The sequence below is a fragment of the Lissotriton vulgaris genome, chromosome 9, assembly GCF_964263255.1.
Source record: "Lissotriton vulgaris chromosome 9, aLisVul1.2, whole genome shotgun sequence".
In the NCBI taxonomy this organism is placed as follows: Eukaryota; Metazoa; Chordata; class Amphibia; order Caudata; family Salamandridae; genus Lissotriton; species Lissotriton vulgaris.
The window spans coordinates 74,162,579-74,182,189 of record NC_141697.1 but is presented as its reverse complement, the minus strand read 5'-3'; the positions used below and the strand labels follow the sequence as shown (position 1 = coordinate 74,182,189).

The following is a 19,611-nucleotide window of genomic DNA, read 5'->3' as shown; positions in this document are numbered from 1 at the left end:
AAGGTTCTTGCAGAACGGGGAGGATGGGTGGGCATTAAGGAATCTGCGGCTAGGCTGTGTCTCTTCGATACATTGTTACCGAAGGTACGTAACTTGTCCATCTGATAGAGACATCGAGCCGCAGATTCCTCAACTTAGAATAGATAACAAAGCCATACCCATCGAGGAGGCGGGTCAGCGACGGAACCCCACCAAGTTCCAGAGAGAACTTAGCCGTCAACAAGGTGACGAAACACAGTGGGAGCAGCAATGCCAACGCAGCCAACACCAGACCACTAAGTTCTGAAAGAGGGGAAAACAATGGGAGGCAAAGGCACAACAAGCTGTCAAGGAACAGCTCAAAAGCACAAGTTACTACCTGTGTAACGATATATCTTTAAGAGACATTAGTTAGACTCAGTTCCTCTCCTTCTACGAAGCCATGAACTCTCATTTCCGCACCCCCATTTCTGGCTCTGTGTGTTCTTTCAACCCGGTATACGTACGGGGGTATCTGAAAGAGACACGTTAGTGATAGATACCTTACGGTATACATGAGGAGAGCCGGCGCCGTGTCCCAATTCGGATCCCAGGTGGGGACAAAACCGTCTGGGAACTGGGGCAGAGGCGGAACCAGCAATATCCACTGCGGCGCTGCCGGCTGAGCAGAGGGCGGTGCTGGAGCCGGCAGCATGGGACCTCATGGCGCAGGAGCCAGCGGCGCGCGATCCTGTGGTGCCGGAGCACAGGCGGCGCTGGGGCTGGATCCGCCGGAGGAGTCAACGGACCAGCAGGATCCAGACAACGGACCGCAGTGCCCGAAGGTGCACCAGTAGAGAGCCCGAGACCTAAACAGGTGATACATGGCAGAAAGGAATTCTTGCATTTGTGCGGGTGTCGCTAACGGAACCGGGTAAGGCGGGTAGGCCGCAGGACGACCCCTGGACCTCGAACGGCACGGGGACGAGTGCCAAACTTCAAGCAACTTCCAGTGCCGCTCCCTCAAGGCCTTCGGGGCCATAGCCCTATAGTCCAGACAGGATCGGTCGCGCTCCAGGCAGCAGAGACAGACGTCGTGAGGGTCCGCCACCGACATATTGCAACGGCAGGTCCCACAGGACTTAAAACCTTGCATCCTTACGCGCACCAGAGAAAACAAACACGAGACAAAGTCTCAAAAAGATAGTCAAAAAATTACTGAGGTACGTGCTCTACCCGGATCTGTGCTTACTGGCACGGAAAAAGAAAGAACTGACGTCAGCACACATGGGTGGTGCCTAAGTAGTGTCTGTGATGGCATCTTGGCGCATACGACGCACCTGACGCGCAGGGGTACTACTAGCAAAACGTTCTGGATCCAGCCGGACACCTGGGGATATTCTAAGGTAAAGAATCTATAACGTGTCTTTCAGATATCCCCGTTTGTATTGAAAGAATCATTACCCACCCTGAAGAGGGGAGGGTAGAACCAGCCCCGCAGAAGCGGAAAAAGGAACTTAAACACCCTATGATAGTGAATTAGACCCGGGTGCACTACTGGTACGCGCAAACACTAAGATGCGTGCCGCGCAGTGGCTGTGCCCTGGCGCTATACGATGGCAGGGCTGCAGCTGTGGAAGACCTGTACCTAAACGGATCAGAACAAGGGGCCCAAGGGACAGTGGCAGCAAAAAGGAGAGCAGCCAACCTGAACAAAGAGGAGCACAGCAAAGCTGAAAAAAGTCCTTGGGAAAGGCAGTGGAGGCAGAAGCCTCACGGCAGGAAACCTATACCAATGATTCAATGTACTATGGACAACCGTAGATCCCAACCACAACTGAAAGTGCTATAGAGTGACGCCAATCTGTGGGTCGCATACAGCAGAAAGAGAAGATGGACTGATCCACAGAAGAACCCTGTTAGGAATGCTCCACAGGAGCGTACCAAGCCTTCCTTGGAGAAAGGCAGCTACAGAACAGCCAGCCAATACCCCACATAGGTTAAATCTTAACCCAGGCAAGGGGGATTCCCTGGAGCCAAGCTCACAGACCGAGGATTTGAAGAGAAGGCAGAACCAGCTGACCAGCTGTACAAACCAAAGGCAAACATGGCGGAGCATCCGCTCAGACCATCTGGGAACTACGTCATGAACCCAGTGTCCAAAACAAAGAAGGCAACTCTGCCTATCAAGTCAAAGCAACAGAAAGTCACACAACATGTGACAAAGACAAGCCACAAGGCTGAGAAAACCAGGCCGCAAGGGCCAGCAAATCAAGGGAGGCCTGACATGAGGCAGGAGACCGCTGAATCAGCGTGACAGTCAAAAAGGTCCACACCATTGAATGGCAGATATCAAAGAGAGTCCCAAACGTTGTTGGGAAAACGACTATCTCGAGCCATGCATGGCGGCGCAAAGCAACCGACCAGGTCATTGCTCAACCAACAGAGTTGGTAGCGTCCAGGGCAAATCGAATGGAAAATTGCGCCTTTCCCCGGCCATCAAGAATAAGACTATGCAAGCCCGCTCTGGATCCTTCTGGGAGAGAAGGAAGAAGGAGCTCATGCAAGTCCCAAAGGGCAATGGAAGCACGTGTAAACACGTAGGACGTGTTTGAGGCACGGATGCCCGTACTGGCGGATGCAAAAATGTGGCACCCACATTTCTCCAGCCACCGAGATTCCCTAGTGGGAGGGAACAACGGTAAATTGGAGGAAGGCTGCAAGTCAAAAGCCGCAAGGAGGGCCGTGCCCAGGTACCAAGCAGGATGTCAAACAAAGACCCACCAAGGGGCAGCAAAGACTCCACCTCAACAGGCTCCATGTGGAGGAGATCCAGTAAAGGATCAGAGGACAGGGAAACATCAAGGGGCGGATAGTTAAGAATATCTGCAACCCTGCGAATAGCCCGTGTGAAAGCCGCACTAGCCTCAGACGCCATTCGGGGAGGGGGGGGGGGGGGGTGGGGGGGGGGGGGGGGGAGGAGGGGTTTGAAACCCCTGTAGGAGACGGTTGGAGACTAACTCGTCCACTAGAGAGTAAAAGTGAGCCTGAGGTTGATCCGAAGGCCACGAAATGCTAGGTACCTGCACCAAGGGGCACCGAAACAACCTCGGCCCGGGGAGTCCAGAGTGACGTTAACCTCCTGTAACAGAAGAGGCGTTGGTGCCATCACCGGCATAGACCAATGCCAAGAAAGCGTAGTATCGAGGTCGAGAACTACCAGAGGGGACTCGGCCTGGGCGTGGTCCAACAGCGACCCAACCTGTATCTGTGGATAGGAAAGAGGTCAACAGGGAGTCGAACTCAGTGCTGCATCAGACGTCAGCGCAGGGCTATGGAGTGACTGGACATGTGGGATTGGGCAGACTGGGACGGCCCTTTGGACCTTGTCCCATCGAATCGGCTCTGGAACCAGAGTTGATGCACGCAGCCGGCGCTGAGGGCGAATTTGCTGCCGAAGACCCGACATGAGTGCCTTCCTCCTCTGTGGGACCCAAAGGCGCACCACAGAGTTGGGGTGACCCAAAGAGAGTAGAGGGCCTTTGAATAAGCCTCCATTTGGGCCCAGGGAGGGAGGGTATGGGGAAGTGACTGCTGGGCGCTGGTGCCTGGCAAAGACCGTGAGCAATGGGCACCGGCATCACGTTTATAGTAGAATGGCCTCTGCGACTTATGTTTGTGCTTACCTGTCTCCGTACGATGTCCGCGGGAATGACCTTGTGAGCGGGCCAGATCCAGAGAGGGAGATCGGCGGCGCCAAGGTGCAGGACCAGATAGCCGTGCGGCCAGCAACTTCATACAATGCTCCCTTTAGGAGTTTCATTTGCTGACAGGTATTGCACTCTTCGGAGTCGTGGTGCACTCCCAGGCACCACATGCAAATGGCGTGTGGGTCCGTGACAGACATTTGGCGCGCACAGGTCTCACACGCTTTAAATCCCGAAGGCAACGCACACTGTTGAGAAAGCCCGAAAAACGGGCCAAGGAAGAGCTGGTTTTCCAGGATCTGCGTTGGGACGCGGAAAAGAAGAAAACTGACATCAGCGCGCCGGGTGGGGTTTATATGGCTCCGCTGACATGTCCTTGGCCGACGTCAGGGTGGAGCCATGCAGCGCAGCACCCTGCGCGCCGAGGTGCTGCTGCGGAAAGTTTTCTGGATCCAGTCGGACGCCTGGGGATATTCTAAGTTAAGAATTCTGCTGCTAGATGTCTATCAGATTGTAATGAATTTAAGTAATCAACAAATAAAACATTCTCTTCTTCAATGCACGGAAAAGATGTGAAGCCATGCCCAGCTTAGATTGTGGCGTGCAGGTCCTGCAGGGAGACTGGACATTTTTCTAAAGTGTGGTGAGTTCACGAGTATAAATTCAAATGGTTACAGTGGTTGATAGTAAATAAAAAGTGAAACATCTAGTGAACAACTCCAGGAACATTTCCAGGATAAGATCACAGAGGGTAACTGTAGGAAAGTTGACCCTTTTGAATGAGTGGACCCTATATAGACGTTAAGGTTGGAGACAAATCATTGTATTTGTTGATAGATACGGGAACAAGAATCACAATGATTACACGGGAATTATTTGTGGACATATTGGGAGTGAAAGACCTGCAACAACTGACCAATCAAGTGCCTGTTACGAATGAGGGGTGCACAATTGAACCCCAGAGAAGAATTGAGAATATCCTTGAGTTTAGCGGAAGAAAATCTAAGGCAAGATTTATTTAACTGAAAGGCGAATCAAAGTCCTAGGATGGTGTCATCAGGGGTTGTCTGCCATGGTTGTAAGATCTGGATTCGAGGTCCAGGTGCTCATCATAGGGAGTGAAAGTTTAGTTTAGAAGTTTGTCACCAAATTTGCTTTTGTCTTGGGAAATAAAAGTATCAAAGATGGGAACGTTATTTTGAGATTTGAAAGTTTGCATCAACCTGTTCAGTCTCAACAAAACGTGTGGGTCAAATCTCATCTGCTGCAGGTATGCAAAGGTGCGAATTAGATTACTAAAATGGATTAGCCATCTGCGCACCTCCAGGAGGAGTTATGGTCAGGATCCAGAGATTACATTGCCTTTGTGTCACCTGCTGGTACATTCCAAATTTGCCACATGCCATTTGAGTCTGATTACACAGCCTATGTACCATTATTTTCCATCTGTCGAAGGACATTAACAGTGTGGCAGTGTTTTATGATCAGGCTCTCATCTACATGCCTGATCAAGAAGCACATGATGGTGTACTCGACAGAGTGTTAAAAGTGTTCAAGGAATATGCTGTAGTTGTAAAGCAAAAGAAATGAGAGTTCCTGAAGCACACTGACAAATGTTTGGGATATTTTCTACAATAAGTGTGTGGAACCACAAACAGTGTTGGTAAAAGCAATTTTCGAAGCTCCTCCTCACAAATTATCATTGGGTTGAACCTTATAGTTGGGTGGAAATACTTTTTAGAACTGTGTGAGCTTTATGCTAGGTTCACTGTTGACTAAGCATCACTACTGTTTGATTAACATGTTGTGGAGAGATAGGCCATTTAGTTAAGATGCTCAATGTCAATCTACTTTTGAATGGATTAAATCACAAATGATTGATGGCATGGCTTTAAAGCTCTACAGTATCTTACAATACTGTATAGTTATCTCTGCTTAACTGCCTGCCAATCAAATCAGAGCTGCTGCCATTAAGCATGAGAAAACACTCACTCCTACTGTGCACTCTACTTCACATGTGAAAGGGGTACTTTAATTTGTCTTATAGATTTTGGGTGCTATGTGGACTCAATCATTTGAGTATTTTGACCTCAAGTTTTAGACCACTTGATTTATAAAATGGTCAATTTATGCAAATTGTATGTACTCAACCGAAACGTGGTATACAAGACTGTAACCTCTTGGTGTACAAGTTCAATCCCTGTTTTTTATGACGGTGGTGCAGTGTGGCATTAACAGTCTGCAGTCAACTAGCCCTTGGAGTCACTTTGGTAGTCCTGGGTTTAAGGAGATGGTCCTCTATTCTTCAAGCAGCAAAGGCAGGCTTCAAGCAGCAGGAAAATCCTCCGAAGAACAAGGTGGGCCTCAAGCAGCAGGGCAATCCGCTGGAGTACAAGGCAGTCCCTGTTAAGTCTTTCGGAGATCCAGTAGTGCACTGAAGAGGCTATTTAGGAGGTCCAATATTTATAATTAGTGCAAGCCTTTTAAACCAGGGGTGACATCTTGGCTGGACATCTAGTTCTGAAAAGTTCTTCCCTTCCCCAAGCTTCAAGTATTCCGGGTTGACAAAAGACTGGTGGCAGGTTCTGTTGTGTGTGCTGGCAGCAGCCTTCTGAAATGCAAGTAGGGCAGGGAACAGCTCTGCCCCACCCATCTTGGCAGGATGGACCAACCTGTCAATACCTAGTCCTCCTTTGTCTTACTGTCTGGAGGAATACACAGGCCATTTGTCAGACTGTTCTGTCATGTGACTTGAGAACACAGGGAGCAGGCACCAAATGGTCAGAACAAGAAAATATCAACTTTCTAAAAGAGGCATTTTACAAACTTGTGACGTAAAAGCAGACATTACTATTAATGAGGATCTTAATTTAAAATTCATTTTAGTCCATACTTGACATACCTATCTGTTCCTCTTAATCAAACGTTAGCACGTAAGTATAATAATGTAACCCAATGTTATCCAATGGGAGAGACAGGTTTTACAGTAGTGAAAAAGTAGTTTTTTCACTCCAAGGACATGTAAAACTTAAAAACCCATCCTACATTTTAAACCCAATGAATCTTGAACTATAGGACATCTAGGGCCTAACTTAAGGTTGACATATGTTTTAAAAAAGAAAGTTTTGGCCTAGAAAAAAGTTTATTTTGCCAGGTCAAATTGGCCTTTTAAAAATGTAATGAAATATTAATTTGTGGAGCGTTCCACTACCCAGAGGGATCTAGGCTCAAAGACTCCGGAAAGAGCAGGGAGAATAATGTGGAGGACAGAACTCTAAATACAACAGCAAAAGGGAATGAAAAACAGAGCCTATCTGTTAAAGAACCAGGGTTTTAAGGCCCTGCAAAAGGCAAGCGGGTTAGATTGGCCATGAAGGAGGAGCTATCCAACTATCTTGAGACATGGCACCTTCTCAATAGCACTCAACACGGCTTCCGTGTGAATCACTCCACGGAGACTGCCTTGCTGATGGGGATGGATGAGGGAGGCAGGGTCACACTGGTGCTGCTGGATCTCACAGCGGCCTTTGACACCGTAAATCATGAGATACTTATCCAGCGGCTGCAGGATATCGGGGTCAAAGGCCTAGCGCTAGCTCTCCTCTCCTCCTCTCTGTCTGACAGGGTGCAAGTTATATATTGGAACGGACATCAGTCTGATAATTTTACCCTTCCTGGAGGAGTTCCCCAGGGTTCGGCGCTATCGCCTACCCTGTTTAATATTTACGTTGCCCCTCTGGCCAAGATAATAAAGAATCTGGGCTTTAAGCTGGTGTCATACGCTGACGACAATCAGCTGATCGTCTCTGTGTCACACTCTGTAGACTCCAAGGCTGCAGAGTTCGCCGGCTGTATGTCAGAAGTCATGAAGTGGATGAACCTGAACTTCTTGAAATTGAATACAGAGAAGACAGAAGTCCTTGAGTTTGGACAGAAAGTGTCCATCTGGAACCACAACTGGTGGCCCAAAGCGGCAGGAGCCTGTCTGGTTCCAGTAGCGAAAGCGAGGAACCTAGGGTTTATCTTTGACAAAGATCTGGCATGGTTACCACAGGTGAACCATACCATGTGGTGTCTGCCTGCTTCTTTGTGCTCAAAGGGCTGAGAAAGATCTTGCCGTTCATTCCCTACAATCTCAGGAAAACGGTTCTAATTGCCACTATCCTGTCTAGAATAGACTATGGCAATGCCCATGCCCTCTACCTAGGAGCAGGGTGTGCCCAATTGGCCAAGTTGCAATCAATTCAGGATGCCGCTGCCAGATTGCTCCTCCGCCAGCCCATATACCATTCCACCTCACAGGCCATCAAGCAATTACACTGGCTTCCAGTTGCGAGGTGGATTGACTTTAAATCGATATGTCTGGTCCATAAAGCACTGGCGGGAGCAGGGGCCTCCGATCTTCAACTCCTATTTACGAGGTACATGCCAACCCGACCTTTGAGGTCTGCCTCTCATGGGCTGGCTATAGTTTCCAAGTTTAATAGACGACGTTGGGGTGGGAAGAGCTTCTACCACCTGGCCTCAAGGCTTTGGAACTCACTACCTCAATAGTTAAGACAAATCTCCAACCACATGCGGTTCAGGAAGGAAGGAAGTTAAGACGTGGCTTTTCACTCGATAGGACAGTTGTCAGCACTTTCCGCCGGTTACCCTGCATAACGCCAAGACGCCTCGGCATTAGTGCGCTATATAAATATCACCACACACACACACATTGTTTTTCGCTTAAGTGGCATGGCGTTCCACAGTCTAGCTGTGTCAGATACGAAACTTCTGCTCTCCTAACCTTTGGTATAACAAGGTTGGCTGAATAACATAAGGATCTTTTCAGGACATACCACTGAAAATATTGGCTGAGAGATTCACGGCTGACATTATGCAGTGCCTTAAACGCAATAGAGATTTGAACACCCGTTTTTTTAACTGGGAGTCAGTGGAGTGCAGGAAGAAGATGAGACCGATTGGCGTTTAGAGATCCTCAGAGGTAGTCTAGCAGTTGCATTTTGGATAATTTTCAGCTTATGTAGGGATTTTTTCTGAAGGCTAACAAACATGAACTGCAAGAATCTATTTTTTTTTTAAATGCAGTGATCACTGCTTTATGTAGGTCTATGGGGATGAAAGGAAAGATTTTTCAAAGAGTCTTGAACATAAAGTAAGAGGAGGTAATGAAAATCACAAGCCCGTCAAATGAGAGCGTAATATCAAAATGGACTCCTAGATTGTAGATATTCACCTCATGCTGCAATGGCAGGTCTGGAACATGTTTAAAAGTGCTCCTTAAGTGGGTGGCACAATGAGTGCCGCTGGCGCTCTAGTAGCATTTGATTTACAGGTCCTGTGTACAAGTGGTCCATATCCTAGGGAGTTATAAAAAAATTCAATATGCCAATCAGGTGTAAGCAAATTGTACCTTGTTTTAGAGAGACAGTCCTTAAGCAGTGGTTAGGAGTGGTAAAGTGCAGAGTACTAATGCCAACTAAAACAAAATTCAGAAAACAAAGGGGGTGAAGATACAATGTTTAGGGTAAGACCACACCAAGGATGACGGGTCTAACAATTAGGTTCCTACATGAATGTGTATGTATGGCCTATGCATCTCTGTTTTTATCAGACTAGCACATTTCAGTCACACATTCACCAGTGGATTGAAGCCCAAGCTTTTTAGATCACTCAAGATGCCTGACTGAAACAAACAATGTTATACGATATAGTACCATAGAGTCAATCTAGTCTCTGTGGAATTTCTTGTAACCATTTTCCTAAATTGTGCATTTTTGGGCAAATATAGGATGAGCTCCATAACATACCTTAGGACACTTCTCCAATCCAGGAGGTGGGCTATCCAGAGCAATCAGTTTTTTCAGCTCTTCCTGAACGCTTGTTTTAAGAACCCGCTTTGGGGACGCACGAAGATCGCGGACAGATGCACGCAGCCTTGTATGGGACATTTCATTGTCATCACTCTGGTGGCGTCTTAAAAAACGAATAATAAAAATTATTAGGATAAAATACAATATCAGTTCAATTACATTAATTTACTGGACAGGAGACAAGATGAAAAGGGGATCAAAGTCTAAATCCATACCTAAAAGCCAATAGATGTGAATACCTGGTAAAGGAATAAACCTGATGTTTCTTACATTTGTGATGCTTTCTTGCCATTATAATTTGCTCAACCAATTCATGTAGGTTATAGCTTACCAACCGGTTATGCAGAGAGGGGACTGTAAAAGAAAGGGTTTGTTTGGAAACTTGTGTCTTACAAACTATCCCTCATTTTGCTTATTTTCTGGTTATTCTGCAATCGAACACTGGGATTGGTTTGCAACTTTGGAAATTGACTTGTGGATGCTTTTTGTCTAAATGTTTTATTAAAAAAATTAAAACTGAAAAATATGAATTAAAAAATGAGGACTCTTAATCTGCATTTCGTAACTTTTAAGATGTGAAATAAACCAACTTCTCAGCAGAGAAATTCTGCTCAGCACCAGTTGAAGTAGATTATGCTGGCCTCTATTTGCTGGAAAACGTAACTATCGCACTACCTATACGGAATCATCATCCTACGTTTACAATTGTGTATCATAAAAACTAAAGTCGCCGAAAGGGACAAAACACAATGAAGTGCTCAGACATGCACATTATTCCACTACCTAAACGTACATCCCTCAGTATCACAGAATTTATGAAAACCATGCTCCGTCCAGATTTCTTTCACAAATCCACTTAATGTGTATGGTGTGCACACCCACATTCTAGGTTCAAAATTAACATCCAAAAAGAGAAGCAAAATCCTCTTACTTTCTCGAGTCCATAAACCCCACAGAGTTTATTGTCCCTTCAGGTTTTTTCCATCCAATCAGGTACTTGCTAGTGGCACCCTGGCGAGGGTAGAAAGTCCTAGGACCAGAAGAGGAGGAAGAGGAGGAGGAGAGAGAAGGTGCAAACTGTGGGGAAGTGGCGGAATGAGTCTCGTCCTTGGGTGAGCTTCTTGCACTAGTGAAAACAACAGGGCTGGCCGAATGCCTTGAGCTCATGGTACTGGTGGGAAAAGCAACACAAAGACAAAGCTTGACTTAATGTGGAGTGTGAGTTGTGCAGTAATATATGTTACTTAAAAGATGCATTTTCATTCTTTTTACTGAAAGCCTATGAATGCATATCAGTATGAGGAATTCTGATGCATCTACCTTTAACGTCAATGCTTTGCAACACATAATGCATGCGCTTTAATTCTGTCATGCATTAATTTCTGATTTCGAGGGAGCAGTGGTATTGATGCCTCATTTTACTTTATTTGTTGAATTATAATAGCCAGATTTTTATCATTGTTGTCAGATTTCATCAGATACCAAAAATCCTCCTATAAGACATTCTCGTGTTAGCAGATTTAGTCTCAGGAGTGCCTTCTATTGTTTGGAATACAAACTGCTGTAGTTTAACGTGTTGTCCTTTGTCCAACTGTGCCACATTTCCATGGAATTTAGATTTAGAGGTATTGTTGGTGCTTCTTTTTGGCACCTATAGACATTGGTTTTGAAAACGTTTACATTTCTAGCATCACACTATCACACCCAATCGTTTGTTCGAATTGGACAAGGGAACAGAACAATCTTTCCACCCCCTGCCAAAAACAGCAGAAACTAACCCCAAACTAGAAAACACTTCTGGACTGCCGGTGGATAATAACTTTTTAACAAAACAACATATTTAATATTAAAAGAAAAAAAAAATCAACAGTACCCTGGTGTGCTACAAGGTGGTGGGAGACGCTCTTAATCAAATAAACTAAAAGTACTGATGTACCTTGTCTGTTTCAGGTATGCTTAAAGTGAAACTAGAAATTTAACAAGCTCGCACAGAATTCACTCAGAGCTACTCCACAGAAAAGCTCACTTTGCTGGTAGGCAGTGTTCAGAAGGACGTGCACCTCGATCTTTGAAATGCTGTTCTAATTTTCCGTAGTTATGTTACTCTTTACTAGCAATTAGTAAAGGCATTCAAGGCTCTCCTTTCCGAAAATAATCTGGTTACTTCATATTGCTCTATGTCTTTTGTTGGGCGGATGATCTGATTGAACCCAGAACCATTTTTTCAATACAGTACACCTTGCCTCAATGTAGAAACCAAAATGTGGAAGCTTTTTAAAATTCGTACAGCAGGAAACTGCTAAGCAGTCAACTCTGACATTCTTCTAGCAAAAAGTGAAGGAATCCATAAAAATCGATATAACAGTACGATATAAATCCTGCAGGTCCCTGGGACTCAACCACGCGGTAAACCTGCCTCATACATACCATGGTAAAAATAAAGCCGCAAATCACTTTGATGCAATGCCCTACCCTGCACTAGTCACCTAGTACTGATGGTAACCATCAGTACTGCATAACATCGGTATAACTTATGTAATTGAGAAGGGTATCTGCACTGTGGCTTACTACCTAATGCACAAGTTACTACTTGTGTAACGATATATCTGTAAGAGACATTAGCTAGTGATAGATTCCATACCTTAGAATATCCCCAGGTGTCAGACTGGATCCGGAAATCTTTGCATAGCAGTACCCTTGCTCGTCGGTAGGCGTCGTCTGCGTCGTGGGCGCTGTGATGACGTTGTCGGAGTACTTAGACGCCGCCTCCGCGTGCAGACGTCAGTTCTTAGACACAGCTTTTCCGCACCAGTAACGCAGAGCCATGCTAAAAACCAACACTGGTGCCAATGAAACTAGGGCCCTGAAAGGGGATGACCTTAACCCTAAATATCGGTTCGCAGAATGGGGAGTATGGGTGGGTCGGGAAGGAATCTACCACTAACTAATGTCTCTTACAGATATATCGTTACACAAGTAGTAACTTGTGCATCTGAAAGAGACACGTTAGTGATAGATTCCTTACCTTAGAATAGATACCCCAGCAATACCAACCCCGGTGGTGGGTCTGCGAACCAATAATCACACCAGAAAGTCCTGGAGGACAGAACGGCCAAAGAAGCCATCCCTCCGGACTTGACTGTCCAGGCAATAATGTCTATAGCAAACATGTGCAGCGAGGCCCACGTAGCTGCCTGGCAAATGTCCTGCAAGGGCACTCCTCGGCCCAGGGCAGTTGTAGTCGCCATGGCCCGAGTGGAATGAGCCCTTAACCCAACAGGGGGTTCCTTCTTTGCCAAGGAGTAACACGCCTGGATACACAAGATGATCCACCGGAAGATGGTCCGTTTGTGCACCGCCTTTCCCTTCTTAGCACCCACGTAACCAACGAAGAGCTGGTCATCCACCCGGAACTGGCATGTGCGATCCAGATAGTAAGAGAGGGCACGTTTTGGGTCCAGACGGTGGAGCCTCTGTTCCTCTTTCGAGGGATGCGGAGGCGGAAAGAAGGTGGGCAAGGTGATTGACTTCCCGATGTCGAAGGCTGTGACTACCTTGCGCAGGAAAGAGGGCCTTGTCCGCAACACAACCTTGTCCGGATGGACCGAAAGGAAAGGAGGTTTAGAGGATAGAGCCTGGAGCTCACTCACTCTCCTTGCAGAGGTGATGGCAACCAGGAAGGCAGTCTACAAGGTAAGAAGGCGGATAGGACAGTTGTGAAGTGGCTCAAAGGGAGCGCACATCAGAAAAGTAAGAACAAGGTTCAAGTCCCACTGAGGCATCACGAAGGGAACAGGTGGAAACGTGTGTGATGCCCTTCAGAAATCGATTTACAATAGGGGACTTGAACAAAGATGGTTGATCAGGCAGCCTTAGGAAGGCTGAAAGGGCAGAAGGTAGCCCTTGATAGTGCCCAGAGCAGAGCCCTGCTGGGCAAGAGAAAGAAGGAAGAGAAGAACCTAAGAAAGAGGGGCAGAGAGAAGATCCACAGACTTTGCTGTGCACCATGCCACAAATCTGTTCCACCTGCAGGTGTATACCGACTTAGTGGAGGGACGCCTGGCTGCCAGAATGATGTTACAGACTTCAGGAAGCAAGTCAAATGGCCTCAACTGTCGCCGCTCAATCTCCAAGCATGGATGTGGAGACTGGACAGGTTCGGGTGGAGGACCGTCCCCTGCTGCTGCGACAGAAGGTCCTCCTGAAGAGGTAGACGAACCGGGGGATCGACTGACACACTGAGTAGCTCGGGATACCAGTACCTACGTGCCCAGTTCGGAGCCACAAGGATGACTTGTGCCCGGTCGCGCTTGATCATCTTCAGCACTCTGGGCAGAAGTGGTATAGGCGGAAAGGCGTACAACAGACCGCAACTCCACTCGCGACGAAAAGCGTCTCGGAGCGAGTACCGCCTTGGAAATTCCAACTCACAGAACTGATGGCATTGCGCGCTCTCTTCGGTGGCGAATAGATCTAACCAAGGCTCTCCCCAATGCAGAAAGAGACCTTGCGCCACGTCCGAGTTCAGACGCCATTCGTGATCCATCATGCACCTGCGGCTGAGTTCGTCCGCCCTGGCGTTCAGAGAACCTGCCAGGTGTTGAACCACCAGGGTCACGCCCTGATGTTCCAGCCACAGCCAGAGGCGCAGAGCCTCCTGGCAGAGGGTCCACGACCCCACCCCGCCCTGTTTGTTGCAGTACCACATGGCGGTGGTGTTGTCCGTGAACACCTGCACTACACCTACGGACAGAGGGGAGGAATGCCTTCAGTGCTAGACAAATCGCCCGCAGCTCCAAAAGGTTGATATGGAGCCGGGACTCCGCCGGAGACCAGAGTCCTCTGATCTTCGCCTCTCCCATGTGGCCTCCCCAGCCCTGGAGGGACGCGTCCATCACAAATACGTGCTCCGGTTGGGGAAGGGAGAGGGATCTGCCGCTGACCCAATCGCGGTCCGTGAGCCACCACTGCAGCTGTCTCAACAGTGCCCTCTGAGATCAGGACATGGTCGGAGAGGTTGCCCTGATGTTGGGCCCACTGAAACGTCAGGTCCCACTGCAGAGCCCGCATCCGCCACCGGGCGTGATGCACCAGAAGGATGCAGGAGGCCATCAGCCCCAGAAGCCGCAGCGTCAACCTGACCGAGACCCGGGATAAAGGCTGAAAGAGTGGAATCAGAGCCTGAATATGCCGGACCTGCTGTTCGGGTGGATAAACCCGGAACTGCGCCGAGTCGAGAACCGCTCCGATGAAGAGGAGCTTCTGAGAGGGGCACAGGTGTGACTTTGGCAAATTGATGGAAAACCCCAGCTGGTGCAGGAGATCTGCCGTAGTCTGGAGGTGGCAGACGACTGTCTGGGGCGAGCCCGCCTTCAACAACAAGTCGTCGAGGTAGGGGAAGACTAAAACCCCTAACCTGCGCAGATGAGCTGACCACCGCCATCACTTTCGTGAACACCCGTGGCGCGCTGGTAAGGCCGAAGGGGAGCACGGTAAACTGAAAGTGCTCGTGGCCTACCGTGAACCGCCGGTGGGCCGGCAGGACGGGGATGTGAAAATAAGCGTCCTGCAAGTCCAACGCTACCATCCAGTCTCCTGGGTCCAGGGCAGCTAAGACCTGAGCCAGTGTCAGCGTCTTGAACTTCTCCTTCCGGAGGAAGCCGTTGACGTTCCGGAGGTTCAAGATAGGGCGTAGGCCCCCTTTGCCCTTCTTAAGTACCAGAAAGTAGTGGGACTAGCAACCACACCCTAACTTAAGGCCCAGGAACGCGCTTGATGGCCCCCTTGGCCAAGAGGGCCGTAACTTCCTCCTGCAGAAGCCGCAGGTGATCCCCCGATACGCGGTGGTATGGCTTGAGAGGTCGTCTCGAAGGGGAAGGAGTAGCCCCTTCGGACGATTTGCAGCACCGACCTGTCTGATGTGACAGTGCGTCAGTGGGAGTGGTGATGGCGAACCATGCCCCCCACTGGCGTCACATGGGCCTGAAAGCATGGACTAGGAAGGTTTTGAGGCGGATGCTGCAGGGATAGGTGTGGACTGGCCTCGCCGTGGACCCAGACCACCGCCACGGCGGTTTCCGTGTCCGCCACCGCGTTGGATAGTAGACTGCGGTGCGTGGCTGGCGGCACGTGTGGGGGCGCCCCTTCCTTGGCCACGAAAGGAGCGAAAGGCACCCATTTGCTGGCGCGGGCCGAGAGGCCCAAGGACTTGGCCGTAGCCCTGGAGTCCTTAAAGCGCTCAAGCGCATGGTCTGCCTTGTCGCCAAAGAGGCGACGGCCATCGAAAGGCATGTCCATAAGTGTGTTTTGGACATCGGCTGAGAAATTGGCGGACCTCAACCAGGATTGACGACGAATCGCCACCATCAATGACATCAGTCTGCCCAGAGAGTTGTTAGTGTCCAGCCCACACCGGATGGAATACCGCGCTGCATCCCGGCCCTCCACCAGGGCTTGGCCGAGTCTATCTCGTACCTCCGACAAGCAGTGTGGCAGCACGTCCGCGACTGTGTCCCACAGAGAGTGGGTGTAGCGGCCCAAGAGGCATGCGGTATTAACGGACGGCAATCGCAAACTTAGGGAGGAGAATATCTTCTTCCCGTAATTCTCGTACCTCTTAGATTCCCGGTTGGGGGGAGCCCGCGGGAATGCGGTCTGGGAATTGGAGGCCTGGATAACCAGGCTCCCAGGGGTGGGATGGGTAGACGGAAAGCAAGGGTCACCCGGAGCCGGGCGGTGGCGTCTGGCCACGTTCCTATCCACAGGCTGTCCTGTGGCGGGCCTGGACCCAAAAGAACGTCTGACAAGGCCTCATAAACAGCAGCAGAGGCTCGGCCGAGCTTGACTGCGGTTTAAAGACCTCAGTGAGGAGGTTAATCACGGCCGCCACGGGGAGCTCAAGGTCCAGGGCCTTGGCAGCCCTCATCAGCACCACGCTAAAAGCAGCCCCCTCCTCCGTAGCCAGTGTCGGGCGAAGTGTCCAGCCCACTGGCCTCCCCAAGCTCTCCTGCCCAGTCCACAGAAGGCTGACACTCCCGTGCCAGAGGGTCCTCAGACCCCTCCCAATCCTCCTCATCACCCACAGCCTGGAACTCAGGCTCAAAAGATGGGGCCAGGTCATTGAAATAAAAATCTCCCAGCGGCGTCGAGAGCGGTGCCGCTCTGGCGCCGGACCCGAAACGAGGACAGGACCAGGGACGTCGTCGTCCAGGGACGGCGCCGTGGGCTACACCTGAGGGGCCGGCGTCGGCAAGATCGTTAAGTCGACCGGTGACGACCCGGATCCGGAACTGGACCCAGTGGGCCCTGCGGCGTCGGGACCGAAGTCGCCGAGGCCGAAGCCCCGGACGACGCCGAGGCCGAAGCCCCGGATGGCGCCGAGGCCGAAGCACCCGGCCCGCGTGGGGACCCAGTAGAACCGCTTGGCCCGAAGGCGCCGCGGAACCCGACGGAGGAGCGAGCGACCTCATGGCCATTAGTAAGTCAGCAATCTCCCCCGGCGTTGTGTCCTGCCCAGGGACAGGCGGGTGTGGGGCAGGCCGCAACACCAGTGGAGCCGCGTGGGCGGTGTACCCCGAACCCCTGGCCGGAAAAAAGAAGAACTGACGTCAGCACGCGGAGGCGTCGTCTAAGTACTCCGACGACATCATCACGGCGCCCACGACGCCGACGACGGACGCGGAGCCGCAGACGACGCCTACCGATGCGCAAGGGTACTGCTACGCAAAAATTTCCGGATCCAGTCTGACCCCTGGGGATATTCTAAGGTAAGGAATCTATCACTAACGTGTCTCTTTCAGATGACTAAGTATGTGCCCTCCTCCGAAGTTTTAATTTTGGAAATGGTAACAAAATCACCTCTTTTAGGTTGCAGTTTTCCATATCCCGGAGGAACAGGTTCTCAAACTCATAGTAAAACTTTACACGAAACCAACAGAGAGGGAAGTGAAGAGAGATCCCCTTTAATACTTCTGAATGTTCTTTGAACTGAACTTGTTGAAATCGAAAGCACTTAAGAGTTAGTTTAATCTCCGTTAGCATGGTCTCAAGCAGTGTGTTCTAGGCAGCACACCCAGTTAAGTGACTGAAGGGAGCCTGTAATAGCAATTGTTAGCGCAGACTTTAACAACGCTTATTCTTAAAGTACGAAATGCTTAAAAATAATTAAAAATAAATTCATTTTCCCCTGGAAATGTAGGGGAGGCGTAGCTCAGATTAAAATAATATACAAATCCCTAATTGACTCAATACCAGACGATATGGACAAAGTTGAAAAATCATGGATGACGAAATTAGGGGACCCTGATTTTGACCTAGATAACACTCTCCAGCTTGCGAATAAAGTGTTTCGCTCCACCAACCTAAGGTCACAACAATATAAAGTCCTATTTAATCTATACTATACCCCAGCCAAGCTTTTTAAATGGGGCAGACAGGAGGATGATAAGTGTCCAAGATGCCAGGAGGGACCTGCCGACCTAATCCACATGTTCTCACAATGTAAAAAAATGAGGGGAATCTGTATAGAGATTGAGAAGTTTTTGGGGCTGCTAGATATTCAGGTAAATCTATCCCCTACCCTTATGATATCTGGTATTGGTAATAAGTCTGATTTAGAATGGGATAAGGAGGCTTTCTTGTTTATATGCTTAGCAGTCCTTCGGATCCTGGTGGCAGCAGGATGGAAGGATAACACTGCACCTAATTTTCAAATTGTGGCTTGCCAGATTGCCAGGCATTCATAACATTGAAGCCGCTCTTCATAAAAACAGGGGAAGAAAGATGAGGGAGTGGGGTCTATGCGTCTGGGCCCCCCTTGCTCTGTGGAGACAAACCCCCGAAGGGTTATTAAAGTGTCTGTGTATATCTATGAATTTTCCCCCTAGGGCTTATCCAATCTTTCATCCTAATTATCTGCGAATTGTATATCTCAATTCCTGGTGTTGTAATCTATTTCATTGGATGAAACGTCTGTCTCTCTTTGATGAATTAACGGAATAAATGTATTGTAACAGGTGAAAATAATAATAAAAAAAACTTTAAAAAAAAAAAAGGAATGTAGGGGAGACTGATCTTCGTGGAGCATGTCACCTGCTGCTTCTCTTTTTCAACTTTTCATTCAGTTTGGGTACATTGATGATTGAACCCTGTGTCGCCCATAGTATATTACAAAAGTTAAAGGTCTTCAAAGCTCCTCATTTTGAAGTTGGAATCTAAACGTGCTCTCACAAAGCAAACTAGACCACTGTAGGGATGGTGTTAAAAAATGTAACCTCCCTCAGAGTACATGTGCTTATATCAACAAACAAAGTAGTTTAAAATGGCTCAAAGACTGGTCCCTATGCCTGCAATAGTCCATCATAAAATCAAATGTTCCTTTAGATAGTTACTTTGAAAAGGGACGAGCAGGCAAGATGGCGGCCGCTTGAACCTAGTGAGCGTCACTCCCTGTCTGGTTCGGCAGTATCGGATGGGTTTCGGACCGAAAAGGGGACGTTTTTCGCAGTGAAGGATCAGTAATCCTTGACGTTTTTCTTTGGAGTTCAAGGAAGTTATTGAAGAGTTTTTTGTTGGCGTAGGAGGATCTATGCAGGTGGACCGGGAAGTGCAGAGGCTTTGGCTACAGTCCGTGCGGCTTGCAATAACCGCCCTCCGAAGCGGAGCACACCTGTGGATCTGGCGGGTGTGGATAGCAGAGAGAGCGCAGAGAGTTCACTACGAGGCAGCCGCGCTTGGCGGTCAGCAAAGCTCGATGCCCTCCGCAAGAACGGGAATGTTCCCGTAGTCAACACCAAAGCTGCGGGAGAATCACCAGCCGTCGGCACGAAGAAAATACTGCCTGCAGTGGAGAAACCAGAGAAGCGGGGAAGCAGGACAAGCCGGAGAAACCCGCACTCAGGGCAATGGCGCTGAGTGCCAAAAAAACAGGGCTGATCAAAGGGAAACCGTTAGAGAAACTTCCACCCAGCACTAATGATGAAATTAGGATAAAGGATTTTTGAAAACCGGGGACTATGGCAGTAGCAGCTGAAGACATGGGACGGGGGAAGGTAGTAACCGTCCCGCGGATG

The 19,611-nt window shown here is 48.9% G+C and overlaps 1 protein-coding gene across 4 annotated transcripts in view; it reads right to left on the bottom strand.

The window, feature by feature from the left end:
- The window catches only part of SIPA1L1 (signal induced proliferation associated 1 like 1), an 847,070-nt gene that overhangs the window by 104,947 nt on the left and 722,512 nt on the right, over window positions 1-19,611 (bottom strand). For 2 of the 4 annotated variants that reach the window (XM_086937055.1, XM_086937054.1), the window contains 2 exons: window positions 10,473-10,712; window positions 9,479-9,644 (listed from right to left, as the gene is read on the bottom strand). In XM_086937055.1, coding sequence (XP_086793181.1) covers window positions 9,479-9,644; window positions 10,473-10,712 — 406 coding nt within the window. The remainder of the gene's footprint in view (window positions 1-9,478; window positions 9,645-10,472; window positions 10,713-19,611) is intronic. The other 2 variants (XM_086937056.1, XM_086937057.1) reach the window with 1 other exon arrangement.